Consider the following 15,118-nt stretch of genomic DNA (forward strand, 5'->3'; position numbering starts at 1 on the left):
AGGCACATTGATAGCCGAAGGAGACTCTTGTCTATAAATTAATCAGGAGTACCAAAAGCAACCAATAACTGAAAGAGACCCAAAAATAACCATATATCCAGATGAGTCCAGGAACATGCCCAAATTCATCCTCCAAAAGACAACACAGAGTGCAGTTTCAATCTCATGACAGTCACAAGGTTAAAAACCATAAACTCCATCAGCCATAGCAAGGACTAGCTACTATGACATCCCCACTGGCCTCACCTGCGCCCAACGGTGGGTGCAGACCATAATATAGACATATCCTCACGCATACAAATCCACACACTCATACATAGTCAATTGAGCATGCAAAAATAACCATAGCATATAGAAGCAAACAGTGGGCGTAAGGGAGAAGCACTGCCCAAAGAACCAACCCCTCCTCAGCCTCATCCTCACAAAACAGAATGCAAGTTGACCTGCAAAACCACATTAATGGTGAGTGCCACGAAGCACAAAAAGATAGCCATGCCCAGCTGAACAGTATCACTGCTCATTGTCCCAGAACACCCAGGGAAAAAGAGCATCTTGTTTCACGTAGTGAGCCAACGAACTAAGATATACCCTTGTAAGACTAGCAGAGATCCACATTTTTGTTGTTGAGATTAAAACCCAGTATGTAAAAAAAAAGTTAGAGAAGAAGTGCCAGTTGGACTCTTGGAGAAGCAGAGGCGCACTTGCACTGACATTTGGAGAGAGCTTGCAAACAAATGACAGCATTATCGACCCACACTGAGATCTCTGATGAGAAAAGTGCAACAATTCTTTCCTTCTAACTACACCTACCTTTCCAGGTAGATGTTCTACTTTGTATTTCAATAGCCCAATCTAAATTTACATAAAGCAGTTGACTTTTGATAGGGATTCTGATCCCAAATAAACAGAAAACTGGGACCCCAAGGGGTACTGCATATTGCCCTGATGGGATCATGGAATACCGTACAATGATTATTCTGCTATCAATGAGTCCCATAGAAGAAAATAGTCCCAAGGCTTGGCTTAGAATCTTTTGAACTCTTTAACTCATTATGTACACTGTACAAAAGAAGCTCCACTTCTGAAAACTTCTCACCATGCATCAAGACGCCCATCTAGCTTCACACATAGAAGGCCTTTCAGAAAAACACACCAAAAGCTCATATCGCAAAAACTCCATTTTCTGCCTGCATTTGATTACTCTGCGGGGACTTCTGAAGGCTCCCTCAACTCTTGCCATGGTGGACACCACATCCCAAATCAGCAGCGCCTAGAATTAGTGTCAAACAACGGGCAAGGGCACCTCAATCTGTGCAATCTGAAGCCTAGGTGTGTTACAGTCAATTATCCAGATTCAGTAATCTTTAGTACACCATTTTAAACCACAAACGTTTCAACAGCAGCTTTGATTGTTCTTGGCTGATACCAGATGTCAAATTTCAACACCTAATTGGTTGTCCGATCCCCATAGAATTTTCATATTAGAGCAATCCAGGACTTCTAGCCTTGTTGACTCTCCGCTGTAAGACAAGAATATGCATACATTTCCCCATACATCTGATTCGAACCATTGAAGAACAGATTTGATGAAATCTTTACCAAGCTTCAAAGCAAGTCTTTCCCCCCTGGAGGTCTTTTTTCTCATGCTCAGTAAAAAAATAAAATTCTGAAGATTCTTATGCCAAAGTCGACTGGTTATGGGTTATTCAGGTAGTCACTGGCACCTTTTGCATTAATAAAAGGCAAATCTGGGGTTGAAGGTGGAAATGAGCCCATGGCCTGCATTATGAACTTCCGACTAGTTCTTGAGCATGGAGATGACATATCAGTGAGATTTGTGCTCCTAGACATAACACGAGGAGAAACTCTTTTCTGCTTGGGAGACCTTGTTTTCAAGATAATGGAAGGAGCACATAAAGCACCTGGATCCTTCAAGGAGTTTGGAGTATCATCCTCATCACTCAACCAGCCAGCCTGATGAGGTAGAGTATCTGGGAGTTCTCCAAATTGACACTCTGCTCGTGATACATGGATGGAAGAGCGTGGCATGGGAGTTACTGGAGTAGTCAGTGAATTTTCTGGTATCTGAAAATGGTAGCTGGTAGAAGGAAAAAGCGGAGGAGGACCAGCATGGACAGGAGGTAATGGAGGGACTTCTTTGTATGACAAGTCAGATGATTCTAAATCGATACATGAGGTGGAATGTCCATTGCTTGGCTGAAGTGAGGAACAGGACTTGATTCTGTCAAGGAAGAAAGTTGATTGGAGGAGAGTTTGAGGGAGGGGTGTCAGTATACAGATGTCACCAAGTCCATCCCAACGAGGTGAGAATTGCCCCAGCTTTGCAACTTTCGTTGTGCATGCTGGTTGGTGACAGTATGTATTTGCTAAGCCATTGCTTTCTTCTCCTGTCAATGACATGAAAAGTCTTGATGGTGATCTGAAAGGCATTGGTGCTGGGATTGAAAACAATTGAGAGAGGGGTTCTTCGGATCGGTAACACCTGTCAGAACTGGACCTCAGCTCAAATGTAGACCTGCATTCCCTGCAACCCCAAATAAGATATTTTAATTAGATTCCCGTGGTAATTATTTTCTCATTCTTTAAATTCAGAGCACAAAGTTAGAAGCACAAGGTTCAATTAAGATGATCAGATTACAAAGGTTCCTGGTTATGGCCCAATCTCAGATGCCCATGAACTTAAATTTCAGAACTCATATCTACAATTAAAGGTTAATACGTAAAAATTGCCTTTACCAGCAGACTCTCTGCTAATATCGACATCTTGAATATGCTAGGGCTATCCTTGATGCAACTTTAAGAATACAGAGCACCACAGGTTGAATATGGGATAATTTGCAAGGAGAGCACAATTTTATAAGGAAATTAAATAAATGTAATACATTTATTATCAGTGTATGCCACGCGAAAAAGGAGTTATTCAACAAATTTGGCAGAAAAATGACAGAAAGAAGTAATTCAGAAAGATGCAGCTCACAAGGACTAGGCCTGCTATAACAGTCAAAGCTTCACTACATCTTCAGGCCTTAAGATTCCAAAATATATTCCAGCAAATGATAGCATACTTCAATCTTTTGTTCCAATGAGAAAGTACCATGAGTCAGCAAGGCAATAATCAAAGAAAACTGAGACGTCACAGAACATTTGTCTGTTGCAAGTAACCAATAAGCATTTTTTTCTCCCCAGATATCATTAGTTGTAGACAGGGTTTCCTAAGCTGAAGCACTTATCTGCAAGGTTTGCTCTGTACCTAATTGAAGTTACAAGTGTATACAGGCTCACATTGTAAGTGTGGAGGCTGAGATAAGTTGTACCTAGCCACATGCAAGGATTGTACTCTGCGCAACTGCGCAAGTAGTTAATGTTAGAGGGATGGCCTGTCATTCTAAAACCGGTACCTGTCACACTCCTCCTGCCAAACCCAAGGCCTGTCAAATGTGGGATGGCCAACCAAATAGGACCTCACAGTCAGTCAGAATGAGACCATAAAAGAAGATCCCCGGGGTCTTCCCCAGGCAGCTTCTGTAAGGATCTTTTTTTCTTAGGGAGTGGAATGGCTCCCTGTTTTTCTCGGACTACTCTGCAGGGTCATACTTCTATTAATTCCTTTCTTGGGGGATAAAAAAATAGGACACAAAACAAGACCAGCTGTCCATCCACTTCATCCCGTGAAATTCTAATGGCTCAAGCGTGCAAATAACTAGCTACGAAAGGCAATGCAGATAAGGCAAAATGTTCAAGACGATACAATGGCAGCAGTCTTCATGTAACCCAACAGCAAAGGGTGCAATGTTAAACGCTTTCTCTGAAAACTTGCTTCCAAGACCCGTCTCCTACATCGAGGCTGCACACAAGCAGCTTGCATGGCAAAACCTAGCTCCGCATCTTTCAACTCAGTGCTCAAACATATCATCATGTGCCTAGCTAGTGGCACTCTAGTCTCTCATACCAAATGAAATTTTGATTAACCCTCCTCAGACAGCTAGTTCTCCCTCCTACCTTCGTCATTTTGGGCCATTTCTCCCTCACTCTCTTCCCTCATCCTTTCTTCCTCCTTGGTTCATCCCACATCTCTCTCCCTTTGCTTTTTCTGAGCCTGGGTGGCCGCTCAACTTTAGACAAACACTTTAGTTAAAATTCCCATCTCAACACTCCAGTCTGTTTCCTCTCTCGTCCTATTCTCCAATTCTTCCCTTGATCCTATTCTCTCCGGCGTTCAGGGTTCCTACAAGCTACCATGGCCACAAGAGGTAGAATGTGTATGGCAGGACATCTAGCACAAAGAAGGCTGTATGCAAGTTTTGTGCAATGTGATCAGCCCCTTGAGTTTGAGCACACTTTTTATGGGAGGAAGGCCCTCGTATGAAGAGTTTCCATGCCATTCTTAAAGGAAACTTTTTGGCACATGGAGGTACACCAGCAGAGATTTGGTCCTTCCTCCATCTTAGAGCGACGGATCAGGTTGTTCAAGCTAAGGTATTGATAGAGCAGCAGAAAGAGGGCATAGAGGCAACAATTACATCATCCCATTCAGATATGTGGAGGGTTTGGGACATGACGAGATGCTCCATTGACATCGCGGGTACATAAGAGTACATCTACTAAGAATGGCCCACTAGTTAGTCCCATGTATCCATACTTATTGGGATTTCCACTACCATGGCAGTTCCTCCACGACCTCCTGCCAGGAGGACACATCTGCCAATAGCATCCCATAGAGCCTACTTGGACACTTGCCTAAAGCAAGAGGCTGAAAATGCAAAGAATCAGATTTTCTTTTCTTGCAACATTCCCTTTCATGTTACGAGGAATCCTATCTACAAGAAATTAGCTACTGCTAAAGTCGGAGCATCATCCCTTGCACTTGCAAGTTCTAAGGCTCTCCACACCACACATCTGAAGAAGCAAGTGGGGTTAATCAAGAGATACTTGAAAGGACTCAAGGAGGCTTGGGCTCGGTATGATTGCACCATAGTCTCTAACAGATGGGAGTGGCACAAAGAGGAGGCACATGATAAATATTTCGGTGACAAGTGGGAAGCATCTTGATGAGGGTGGGTTGTTGCCTTGACACCAAAAGCACCACCATCATATGAAAACCCTACCCTAGCATCTTCTCACACTGAGATAATCAAGAGATACTTGAAGCAAGTGGGGTTAATCAAGAGATACTTGAAAGGACTCAAGGAGGCTTGGGCTCGGTATGATTGCACCATAGTCTCTAACAGATGGGAGTGGCACAAAGAGGAGGCGCATGATAAATATTTCGGTGACAAGTGGGAAGCATCTTGATGAGGGTGGGTTGTTGCCTTGACACCAAAAGCACCACCATCATATGAAAACCCTACCCTAGCATCTTCTCACACTGAGCCAATAAGGACACCCATCTATTTGATTCATTTAAATTTCCCATTCATATTACACGGACTTAGATGAATGATGTGTTGTGCTTTTCTAGGGTAGGTTAAGCAAGCAAGATATTTTACATATGCAATATGACGAGCGAAAAAGCATCTGGTTAAAAATAGCAAACAAGATAGACTTTAGACCTTATTCCTTAATCAAGTCATTGGATCCATATTGGCTCCCTTCTGACTCTCGATATCTGCTCCTAGCACAATATAGTGTCCTAACTAGAGCATGCAAAAGTGGATAGAGCTAATTATGACATCAAGAAATTCAAAGTTGACAATAATCTCAAAGCCCTAGACCATATTTGAGAAAAAAGAAAAGAGATTGAAAGAGAATGCATCAAATTTCAATAGGTGAAATCAAAAGGCTCATGTTCTCACAAACTTAAGTATTAAGGATAATAAATGTTAATGACCACTTAAATCAAGTGTGAGAACATGCCAAATTTATGGTCATTAATTTACTACACAATATATAGCCTTGTTGGCTATAGGTGTAAGAATAACCCTAATATAGTCAAAATCTAAACAATATGATAACTCCAAATGTCTTCATGATGATAGTAAAGCCAATCATGGAAACAAGGAAACCAAGATGAACAATAAATGTTATTATTGTGGAAAGCCTAACATTTTTCTTTTGGGTGTAGGAAGAAAATTTACAATATAATAACCCAAAACAATCTTTACAAAGTTTTACCAATAACTGAACCAACCAATTTGGCTAACTACACGAGTCATGGTTTATTGTGCCATGGGCTTCTAGCTATTTCACTTCTCACAAAGAGTGGTTCTTGGATCTTGAGAAGGGAAACACCAATAAACAAAGGTAGGGAAGTACCATAAAGATATAAAAAAGATGTATGGGATATGTATAACGTTTTTGTATGCACCGAGACTATTCTGTTTGTCAGTGCTATAACAAATAAAAATCAGAAGTAGAGTTTCACAAGGACATATGTCTCACTAAGACGAAGGTGAGTTGATAGCTAAAAATGTCGAGGCCCCTATCTAAATTCACAACCATATACCAGACTTCAAAACCTATCTTTCTTTAGTACATAGAAAAACAGACAGACAGCATGAAACATTTGGATATCTAAATTATATAGTCTTGTCCTAACAAAAAGGAAAGTCAAAGTATATAGTATGCCTCATCTATCACATAAAAAGATGATAGGCAAAAAATGTACCATATGGAAGATATAGCATAAAAATATTCCAAAGAAAGCACCAAGGAAGAACATCGTTGAGTTGATACATATTGACTTGTATGCTATGGTAGCAGAACAAAAATAGCATGTATGGTAAGACTCTTAAATTGGATAAAAGAGAAAGTATAAGTTAATGGAGTTTGTCGAATTCTAGAAAGAGAGAAGAATAAATAGACAGCATACTACTTCAGACACTCCCCAACAAAATGGTAATGTTGAATGTGTGTATAGAACACTCAAGGACAAAATGAGGAGTATTATTAAAGGAGGACTATACTGAATTTCTGATGAAAGTACAAAAGCATGCATCCATAATGCAATCCAACCAGAGATGTCTTAAATAAAACTCCTAAAGATTTACAGATCAAAAGCCTAGTAGATCCTAGTTATATGGCTTTTGTCTATAATCCTAATGCCGCTAGAAAGAAACTTGTTAGGTATTGTAATGGTCATAAATCTTACAAGGCTTGGAACCCTAAAACAAAGAAGATCATTACTCTTATTGGTCTCACATTCAGCCCAAGCTACCCGAAGAGTCAAACGGGAGTGGATCCTATGAGCAGGACACAGAAAACCCCAACAACTTCGATGCAAGGCTTTAAGAATCTGCTTTGGTATTAACAATTCATATCACGTGTGCAAGCAAGAGTGGCATTTTGCTTGTTACTATCCTTTAATAAAAGTCCTATGCAAGAAGCCAAATGAGCAGAAACTCTATTTTGCAAAGCATATTTCCTTAGTTTTAATCTAATTTGAGCAGTCTAGCTTTGCTCCCACGCTTTTTTCCTGTCCCACCACTCTGTGGATGCTATGTCAAATGTCCTCAATCATGGTTCTCTAAAGATTGCGAATGCTACACCTTGTACTGTCTAGATTCAATGCCCTATGGCACTAACAAAACTTATCATCAGACCTGTATGAGAATGGCCACCATGGCCAAAATCAATGTCCTTCCTATAAAAGGAAGACGATGATTCTCATCCAGTCTTACTAACCATCATTTTATGTTCAGATAGATCACAAGAGAGTCAAATGGTGTCATGCACACCCAAAGCCTCTTACATATATCAAGGAAAGATGCAGCATTACGAGTGGTGGATGTCAAAGCCTGAGGGAGCCCGAAGAGCTCCATTAGAGTGCAATAAGGCAGTGACGTAAGTGTTACTGAACTTGAGGCTGATGATGCATTATGCCCATTAAATGTTCTAGGTAATATTCCATTAATCCACTAGATACTTCCCGTTGTACTGAAGTAGACTCAAGTCTTCTGTTATACTTTCTTCTCAACATCAAAATAGCAAACAAAAAGTCTCACCACGAATGGTCCAAAGAAGGTGTGATTGGCGAAAGATCCATGTTTTGCTGCTCCTCTTGATGTCCAGATTCGTTGATCAAACCTAATGGACTAACTAGATCATAATTTGATTCTTTTTCTAGCACAGCCACTTGGTGTTCTTTATCCTCAACATCCTCTGAGCCTACATGAAAAGGAAAAACAGGGTGAGTGATGCCTCTAAAGATTATCTTTGTTTCTTTCTGTTACAAATGCAAGGAGACACAGAAACTGCATACACACCCTCTTTCCTGCCATAGATATTTTTACAACTATCACACCTACAACCATCTGCACAGCCTACACCAGCCTGCAAGGTCGACATTAGAAAAGTCAGATGACATATTTGAATGACAACAAAAATGATCCACATTGGCTGCTGCAATATATGGGTGGATACTTACCTGGTAGCATTCACAGTACTTCTTTAGGCATTGAGACTTCTTACAATTGCAGCCCCTTTTATGGCGTGCAGATGCAGGAGTGTCAACATAATCTTCCTATTTATACAAAACCAACATTAAACATTTGGACATTACTCTACGTGTCAAACATGAGAAAGTGAATTAATCCTCTTTTCTTTGGTTACTAAAAGAAGCTTATGGTACACAAGCTAGAACATTGAGAAACATGCAATAATTCTTAACGAGTTTGAACGCTTACCCCAATACTAGGAGACGTATCTGATGCTCGAACGACCTTGGGTGCAAAAGCAAGAGGGTTTCTTGTTTCTATCTGCTGACGAGTCCCCAATACCGTTTCCTCAAATTCTGGTCTGTTGAAGCAACCATGGCAACTACAGTCTACACAATAAAGTCCAGCAGCAAAGCATTCACAGTATCTGCACAGCAGATAACAGTTTCGCGCAGTCAATGGTGGCATCATATTCTAAGGCCCTCCAATGGCAACTTGGATAGTGTAAAAAGTGTGCAGATACAGAAACAAAGTCAAATCCACCTTTGAGAATCAAGGTTCCTATAACCTTGCAGAAAAAGCACTCAGCGAATCATAGACAAGCTAGCAGCAGTTGCAAATAATCAGAGGCTCCCAAATATTCTCTTCTCCATGTTTAACTACGACTCGTTACTCCGAATTTTAAGGAAGATCAGCACAAGAGGAAAAAGCTGATGACAATCTCTGAAGATAAGATGTCCCTCACTATAAGATCTTCTGAAACAAGGCATGATATGGCAGCACACTGAAATCAAATGGAAGTACAATCTTTATCACATGTCCATTCAAAAAGATTGCCAGAAATAATATGAGGGTGTGGAAAAGCCCACAGTCCGACATAAATTGCATGGGAAGAGAAAATCTGAAACCAAACATGCAAAAGGAACGAGAATTAACATTCTACAGCATGCGCCAAAAAGCCAACAGTTCATCTCTATCGAAAGCTATATCCATCCAGAACCAGGGGGTGTTTAGTGCTGTCTCATGCCATGCTTAGTAAAAAGCGGAATTTCGCAATGCAACACCCTGAGAAAGCAAACTGCTCTATCAATGCTTACCTAGACTAGCCCTTGAATCCATCAAAGGCAATGACCTTAGCGACAGTAATCTAACATCAAGAAGTTATAAATAACGAGTGGAAATTCATGCACCAGATAAATCTAGGCTAGGTGCACCCCAAAAGACAATGCTTTTCCAACGTAGCTACAATGCAGCAACACAGGCACAAAGGGATTGGACTATCCCCTGTAAACAGGTTGCAACAGCAATGCCTTTACATGTCCTGAGCAAAGGGATTCAAGTGATCTTTCTGTATAGTATACTTTAATTATAGATCTACATCAAAATACCGATGTATCTACATCTGCATATGATTATATTACATCCACATGTCTACACTAGCAGTTTTGTAAGGGTCTACCTCTATTAGTTGGGACACATACCATGTACATAGTAGAATTAGAGGAGTGCTGGTTCTGATTATTTTGTATCACCAATGCCAGTGGAGGTCATTAATTGTAATCCACTAACCATGGCGATTGTGCCATCTAGCGAAACATTTTGATAGAATGAGCCTTGTACACTTTCAAAGAGCAATAGATCTATTCTTTCTAGTCAGTTGGAACCCATTGTGATAGGCTTGTCCTATTCCCCTATTAGGATTTACTGCATCACGTGCTCTCTTGGAGGATGATGTATTTTGATCCTACAACGTTTTATCTTTGTTTCGTTATGGGTTGAGCTTAGGTTAAAGTTATACATTCCTACTTGGGTTGAGGCTAATTCCAAATGGAGTTGAGAGTCGGCTTGCCATCACTTGTAGGACGAGGTTGAAAGAATGAGCTTTCCTTAATGGGTGACGGGATTGCTCTTGACGTTTAGGGTTGATTCTTGTTGTTGTTTACACCTAAATGAAGTGCAAGTCCTATGGATTGAGATTGCCATCATGAGCAGCGTTGAGATTCAAAGGGCTTCTTTCCTTCATGCATCAAGATTGTTCATCTCTGGGGTCAGAAGTACTATTTCTTGAGATTGAGGTGCATGGATTCTCTTAGTTAAGATTTGATAAGTACGAAACGTAAGGGTGACAATAAATTCTCCTTTGATGAATGAGGAAGCATTGAATGGGAATAGCCTAGGAAAGGAAACAAAAAAGAAGGATGACAGTGGAGGATAGCAATGGCTACAATGTATTCCTTGACACAGAGACATGTGCTATGTACAACAAAGAAAACCATTCTTACTATTATCATGTGCAAGGATGCAAAGAGAACCATTGTTGCTATTGTAATGTGCAGGGATACAGGAAGCAAGGTCGTCCTTACTACAAGAAGCAGCAAGGAGATGGCCACTACAATTGGCCCAATTTCAGCCTTAGCCCTAGCCAAAATAACTTATGTTGTCATCAAGGGGATTGAGGATCACCAAAAGGAGAAAACTCGTTAGTTTCCACCATGTTTTAGTTCTACAGCTAGATCAATGGTGAAAGAGTCCTAATCTTGGCGGGAGATGCTCAGTAGTAGGCTTCACTACACCCAACAATTATCCATCTACAACCCCCATCGGTTTTGTCAAGCAAAAGAACAGCACAACCAAGATGTGTGTGCATTATCATGCACTCAACACACTCATAGTAAAAAGTCAATATCCTATGTCCAGGATTGACTTTTGACTCAATGGAATACAGAGGTTTCAAGAATAGATATGATGAGTGGGCATCCTCAAAGCCGGATCTAGAAGCAAATATACTCAAGTTGGCTTTTCACATAGAGTATGCCCAAGAATTTGTGGTCATGCACATCAGTTTCAGTAGATCATTGGCCACATTTAACAAAATGATGCGGTTTTTCAATAACCTTACTCGCAAATGTGCCTTTGTGTGTCTTGACAACAGATTGATCTTCTTTAAGGATCCCACTCAACATAAGCATCTCAAACAAGTTCTCCAGCTCTTGGAGAAGGTGTACTTGGGTGCAATATCCATCCCTCCAATGTCTGTTAGATCTTGCAAAGATCAAGCACACTATCCAATGAAGTATGCCTACAAATGCACAAAAGCCACATATGGACTTTTTTCCAAGCCTACCACAAGCATATTAAGGACTTAGCAAAAATTATAGTTCAATTACTAACCTACTAAAGTGCTTGAAGACAAAGAAGCACCTCATCACCTTTCCTCCAAAGCAATTGCAGCCTTCAATCTATTAAGGAAGAAGTGGTTGCATGTGGGTCAATTATGAGGTAATCAACTGCATTGGACCCCGTGTGGTTGTGCATGTGAAGCAATTTGTGTTGTCAAAGACCTTGCTCTTATTGCATATCTTCAAGCTGAAAAATCCGCACAAAGTGAGCAAGTGTTTGCCCCATGTGGTGGCTTCTCCCATGTCTTTTGAGACTCTTTGCTAGCTTGTTGTACTTCTTCTTTGTCGAGTTCTTCCATCCACATTGGAATTCTACCTTCCACTATCGTTGGCATTTGATTGAAGCAAGTTCGTGCATTGAAATCTCTTGATAGCATGATTGCACCTTTCTTGCAGTATTCATGTATGTCCTTGCTCAATTGCATAAAGGGGTTTGCACTAGATATCTGTCCATTTTTCTTGTAGATGTGGGATTGTGGGGGTGCAAAGTAGCAAGCTTCCCCGGTTTCCAGTCACATGTAATATTTGTTTCATTCCGCCTTCACAATCTTGCCTTGTCCCAACCTGTTTTAATGTAGTATGCCACTCCTCTGTAGTCTTTCTTATTCCGGATTGATGTCTTTGAGAACCCTTGTAGGGTTGGTCCCGTTGCCTTCATGCTCCCAAGTTTCTAGTGCAATGAAATCTCAATCTCTACAAACATTTCAGCCAGTGCCAAAGTTGTATCTAGAGATAACCCTTCTACATCCATATCTTGATCTTGAGGGTCGATTCCCTAGGCTTTGTGTTCTTGTTTTTTATCTTTGTTCAATATTACTACTTTGCCATCTTTGATGAAGGCCAATTTCTCGTCTTTCTTGGCATTTTTTACTTTTTCCACTTCAGCCATTCATTGAGCATGTTGACTTAGGTAAGGTCCTACTTCACCCACATAGAGTGCCCCTTGAGAAACATGTGTCTTAGGACCTTCATCCGTGTTTCAGCATTTTGGAATGTGATAATGATCAATCTAGGTTTTTCTCCTTTTTCTTAATCCTTCATGATCTTTACCGGTCGGGTTCACTAATGTTCATAGTGTTGAACAAGAAGTCACCGAAAGAGACTTCGAGGTTCTCTATTTCTTTCACCGAAAGAGACTTCGAGGTTCTCTATTTCTTTCTCTGCAAGCCCTATATTCTGAGATTAAGGGCTTCTCTTGTATGTCCTCTTGCTTCTTCATGCATGAGGTAAACTCGTCCATCTTGTAGTTCACCAAATCATTTAGTTTGGAGATGATGTGTTGGTTGGTGTATGCTTTTCCCTCTTTGTGCCTTGTGTTCTGTTTGTTTTGGATTCATCTCCCTTATCATCTAACACTCGGATTAGTTGTTCTAGAGTTCCTACCTTTGTAATGCCTTGGTCTACTTTCCTCTCTACTACATTCAGCCTCTAAAACATCTCTTCCAATTTCCATTGTAGGTCTACCATCCCTTCCTTGAGCTCTGCATTTTGTCTTCTGAAATTTAAGTTTACTTGCTAGAGGTTTAGGACATTTTCTTTTCGATGAAAGGCCTCCTTGATTTTTGTTTGATAGACCCTAGCTTGGGAGCTAACCACTCTGCTTCGTCCCATTTTTGGGAAAGATTACATGCTTGCCAGGAATAAGGGGGTGGACCTCCACCCTGGATATTCAATAAGACCACTCGGATACATAGACAACGTGTCGTTTGCATTTGCATTTTCGAATAATGATGGTGTGGTTTCTCTTTGCTTTGACCTGTTTGTTGTTTATAGGCATGTACAAGACATGGATTTTTAGGTGTGTATGAGATTAGATGCGGTCATAGTGGCTTCTATTGGGCTCTCCCTAATGATTGGATTGGAGATCCTGCGATGTTTCGGAGGTCTTGCGATGGTATAGGTCGTAGCTCGAAGCATTAGTAATACAAAGGATCAGCCTTTTTGGGCTCAAGCCGAGTGATCTATAGGATTTTTCTAAATGGAGTTGAAATTGTAGGAAATTTTGAGGAGCTTGTCTGCTACATTTTGGCCTTCACCCCCGTGGTTGGCCTGGGGGTTCAACCCAACTCGGGGTTGGAGAGAATAGGTCAAAGGAGCGAGGGGAGATCAAAAGAGCGGAGCTACAATGTTACGCTCAAGTTGAGGCAACATGACCTCGGAAGGATCAGTCGACATTTTCCTTTAAAGGATCAATGTTTGTATTATATTTGTTTGGGCTTTACTTAAATGATCAGAAAGGAATCAAAGTCAAGGTCCTTGGTGACGGTGATATGGCACTAGACTAGGTGGATCTAAGGCTAAGGGGTATAAATGCATTAAATGTGCTAAGGGGCAAGTGATTTCAATGATATCCCAAGAGAGGGGTAAATGATGAATTTAGGAGGTACCCTAAATTGTAGACATGTGGCCTACTAGATCCATCAAGGGAATTGGGGCTCGTTGGGATCTGGCAAGCAGGAGCTTTCACGTAAGAGGAGATTCTGTAAGCTTGCTACCATCGAGGTTGGCTCGGAGGAAAATATGTGCCTATGCCCGTGATTGTAAAGAGAAAGATAGGCCTTTGAATGTTTATATCGTGATATTTGGTATCAGAGCTACAGGCGATTGGGAAAAGGGGGATTGAGAGAGCTCCTGGACTGGCTGGGCGTATGACTAAGCTAATGAACTGAGGAGGAGATAAGATAACGTCGTGTTATTTGTCCACGTTATTTGTGAGTATGTAGTATATCGCGGGCAGTTTGTTAATCAAAGGGCTGTGTGACGCCCAAATTTGACAATGAATAATACGGAGCACAGATCGTATTTTGGTATTATATGTTCACGGACGTCATCGCAATTGAAAGATATCAAAATCACGTACAGTCGCACGTTCATAATTTGGTACCTTCAGGGCTCTTTGGCATCGCGTGAGGAGCATTATATGGTTGGGGGCATTCGAATCGTGGGTCAATTGCTGTGCGAAGTCCGTGAGTTACAATAGTCACATAGATTAGTCTTCTTCGTCATCGAATTGACTACTCTAGTGTTGCTTTTAATTACATTTATCACGGAGCAATTTTGGAGCGTGAAACAGTTACGGCTTGGGGCTAAGGTCACAATAGTATCCGATGGATTTTAAGCAGTGATGGGTCGTCTGAGTGCGTAGAGCTGGGTGTGATGTTTAATGTTTACGACGTGGTTACTTTGCAATGATGTAGCGTCCAAATCAGATACTCACAGAGATTTGGTGAAGGAGATCCCGGGAGCAAGGCAACCATTTGAACGGTTGTATTGACAGAGGACACATCATTTAAGGTCTTTGGATCTTGAAGGAAAAAAAAAAAAAAGAGAGTCACATCATCCATCCAAGACAGATTATAATTGCAGATTGGGAGTGGTTTGTAGGGACAAGTTGGTCTCTTCATGCAGCAGAAATATGACCAGGGAGCTCTCTATGCCTTTTAAGTTTTGTTGGAGCATATGCTAGTTTATTTGCCCTCGGTGTTTGAGTTATTTGAGATTGCAAATATTTCCCTAGTATAGGAAAAAAATAATCATCTTGGTTCT

At 40.9% G+C, this 15,118-nt stretch overlaps 1 protein-coding gene across 3 annotated transcripts in view; it reads right to left on the minus strand.

The window, feature by feature from the left end:
• Positions 1–772: 772 nt before the first annotated feature.
• LOC147905432 (uncharacterized) overlaps positions 773–15,118 on the minus strand; it is a 51,623-nt gene continuing 37,277 nt past the window's right edge. For all 3 annotated transcript variants that reach the window (XM_087372523.1, XM_087372532.1, XM_087372514.1), the window contains 5 exons: positions 8,643–8,820; positions 8,384–8,479; positions 8,223–8,289; positions 7,962–8,124; positions 773–2,545 (listed from right to left, as the gene is read on the minus strand). In XM_087372523.1, coding sequence (XP_087228649.1) covers positions 1,696–2,545; positions 7,962–8,124; positions 8,223–8,289; positions 8,384–8,479; positions 8,643–8,820 — 1,354 coding nt within the window. In that variant the 3' untranslated portion in view covers positions 773–1,695. The remainder of the gene's footprint in view (positions 2,546–7,961; positions 8,125–8,222; positions 8,290–8,383; positions 8,480–8,642; positions 8,821–15,118) is intronic.

Source organism: Dipteris shenzhenensis, chromosome 1 (genome assembly GCF_047967505.1).
Source record: "Dipteris shenzhenensis isolate YYH24624 ecotype China chromosome 1, Dip_SZ_1.0, whole genome shotgun sequence".
Classification (NCBI taxonomy): domain Eukaryota; kingdom Viridiplantae; phylum Streptophyta; class Polypodiopsida; order Gleicheniales; family Dipteridaceae; genus Dipteris; species Dipteris shenzhenensis.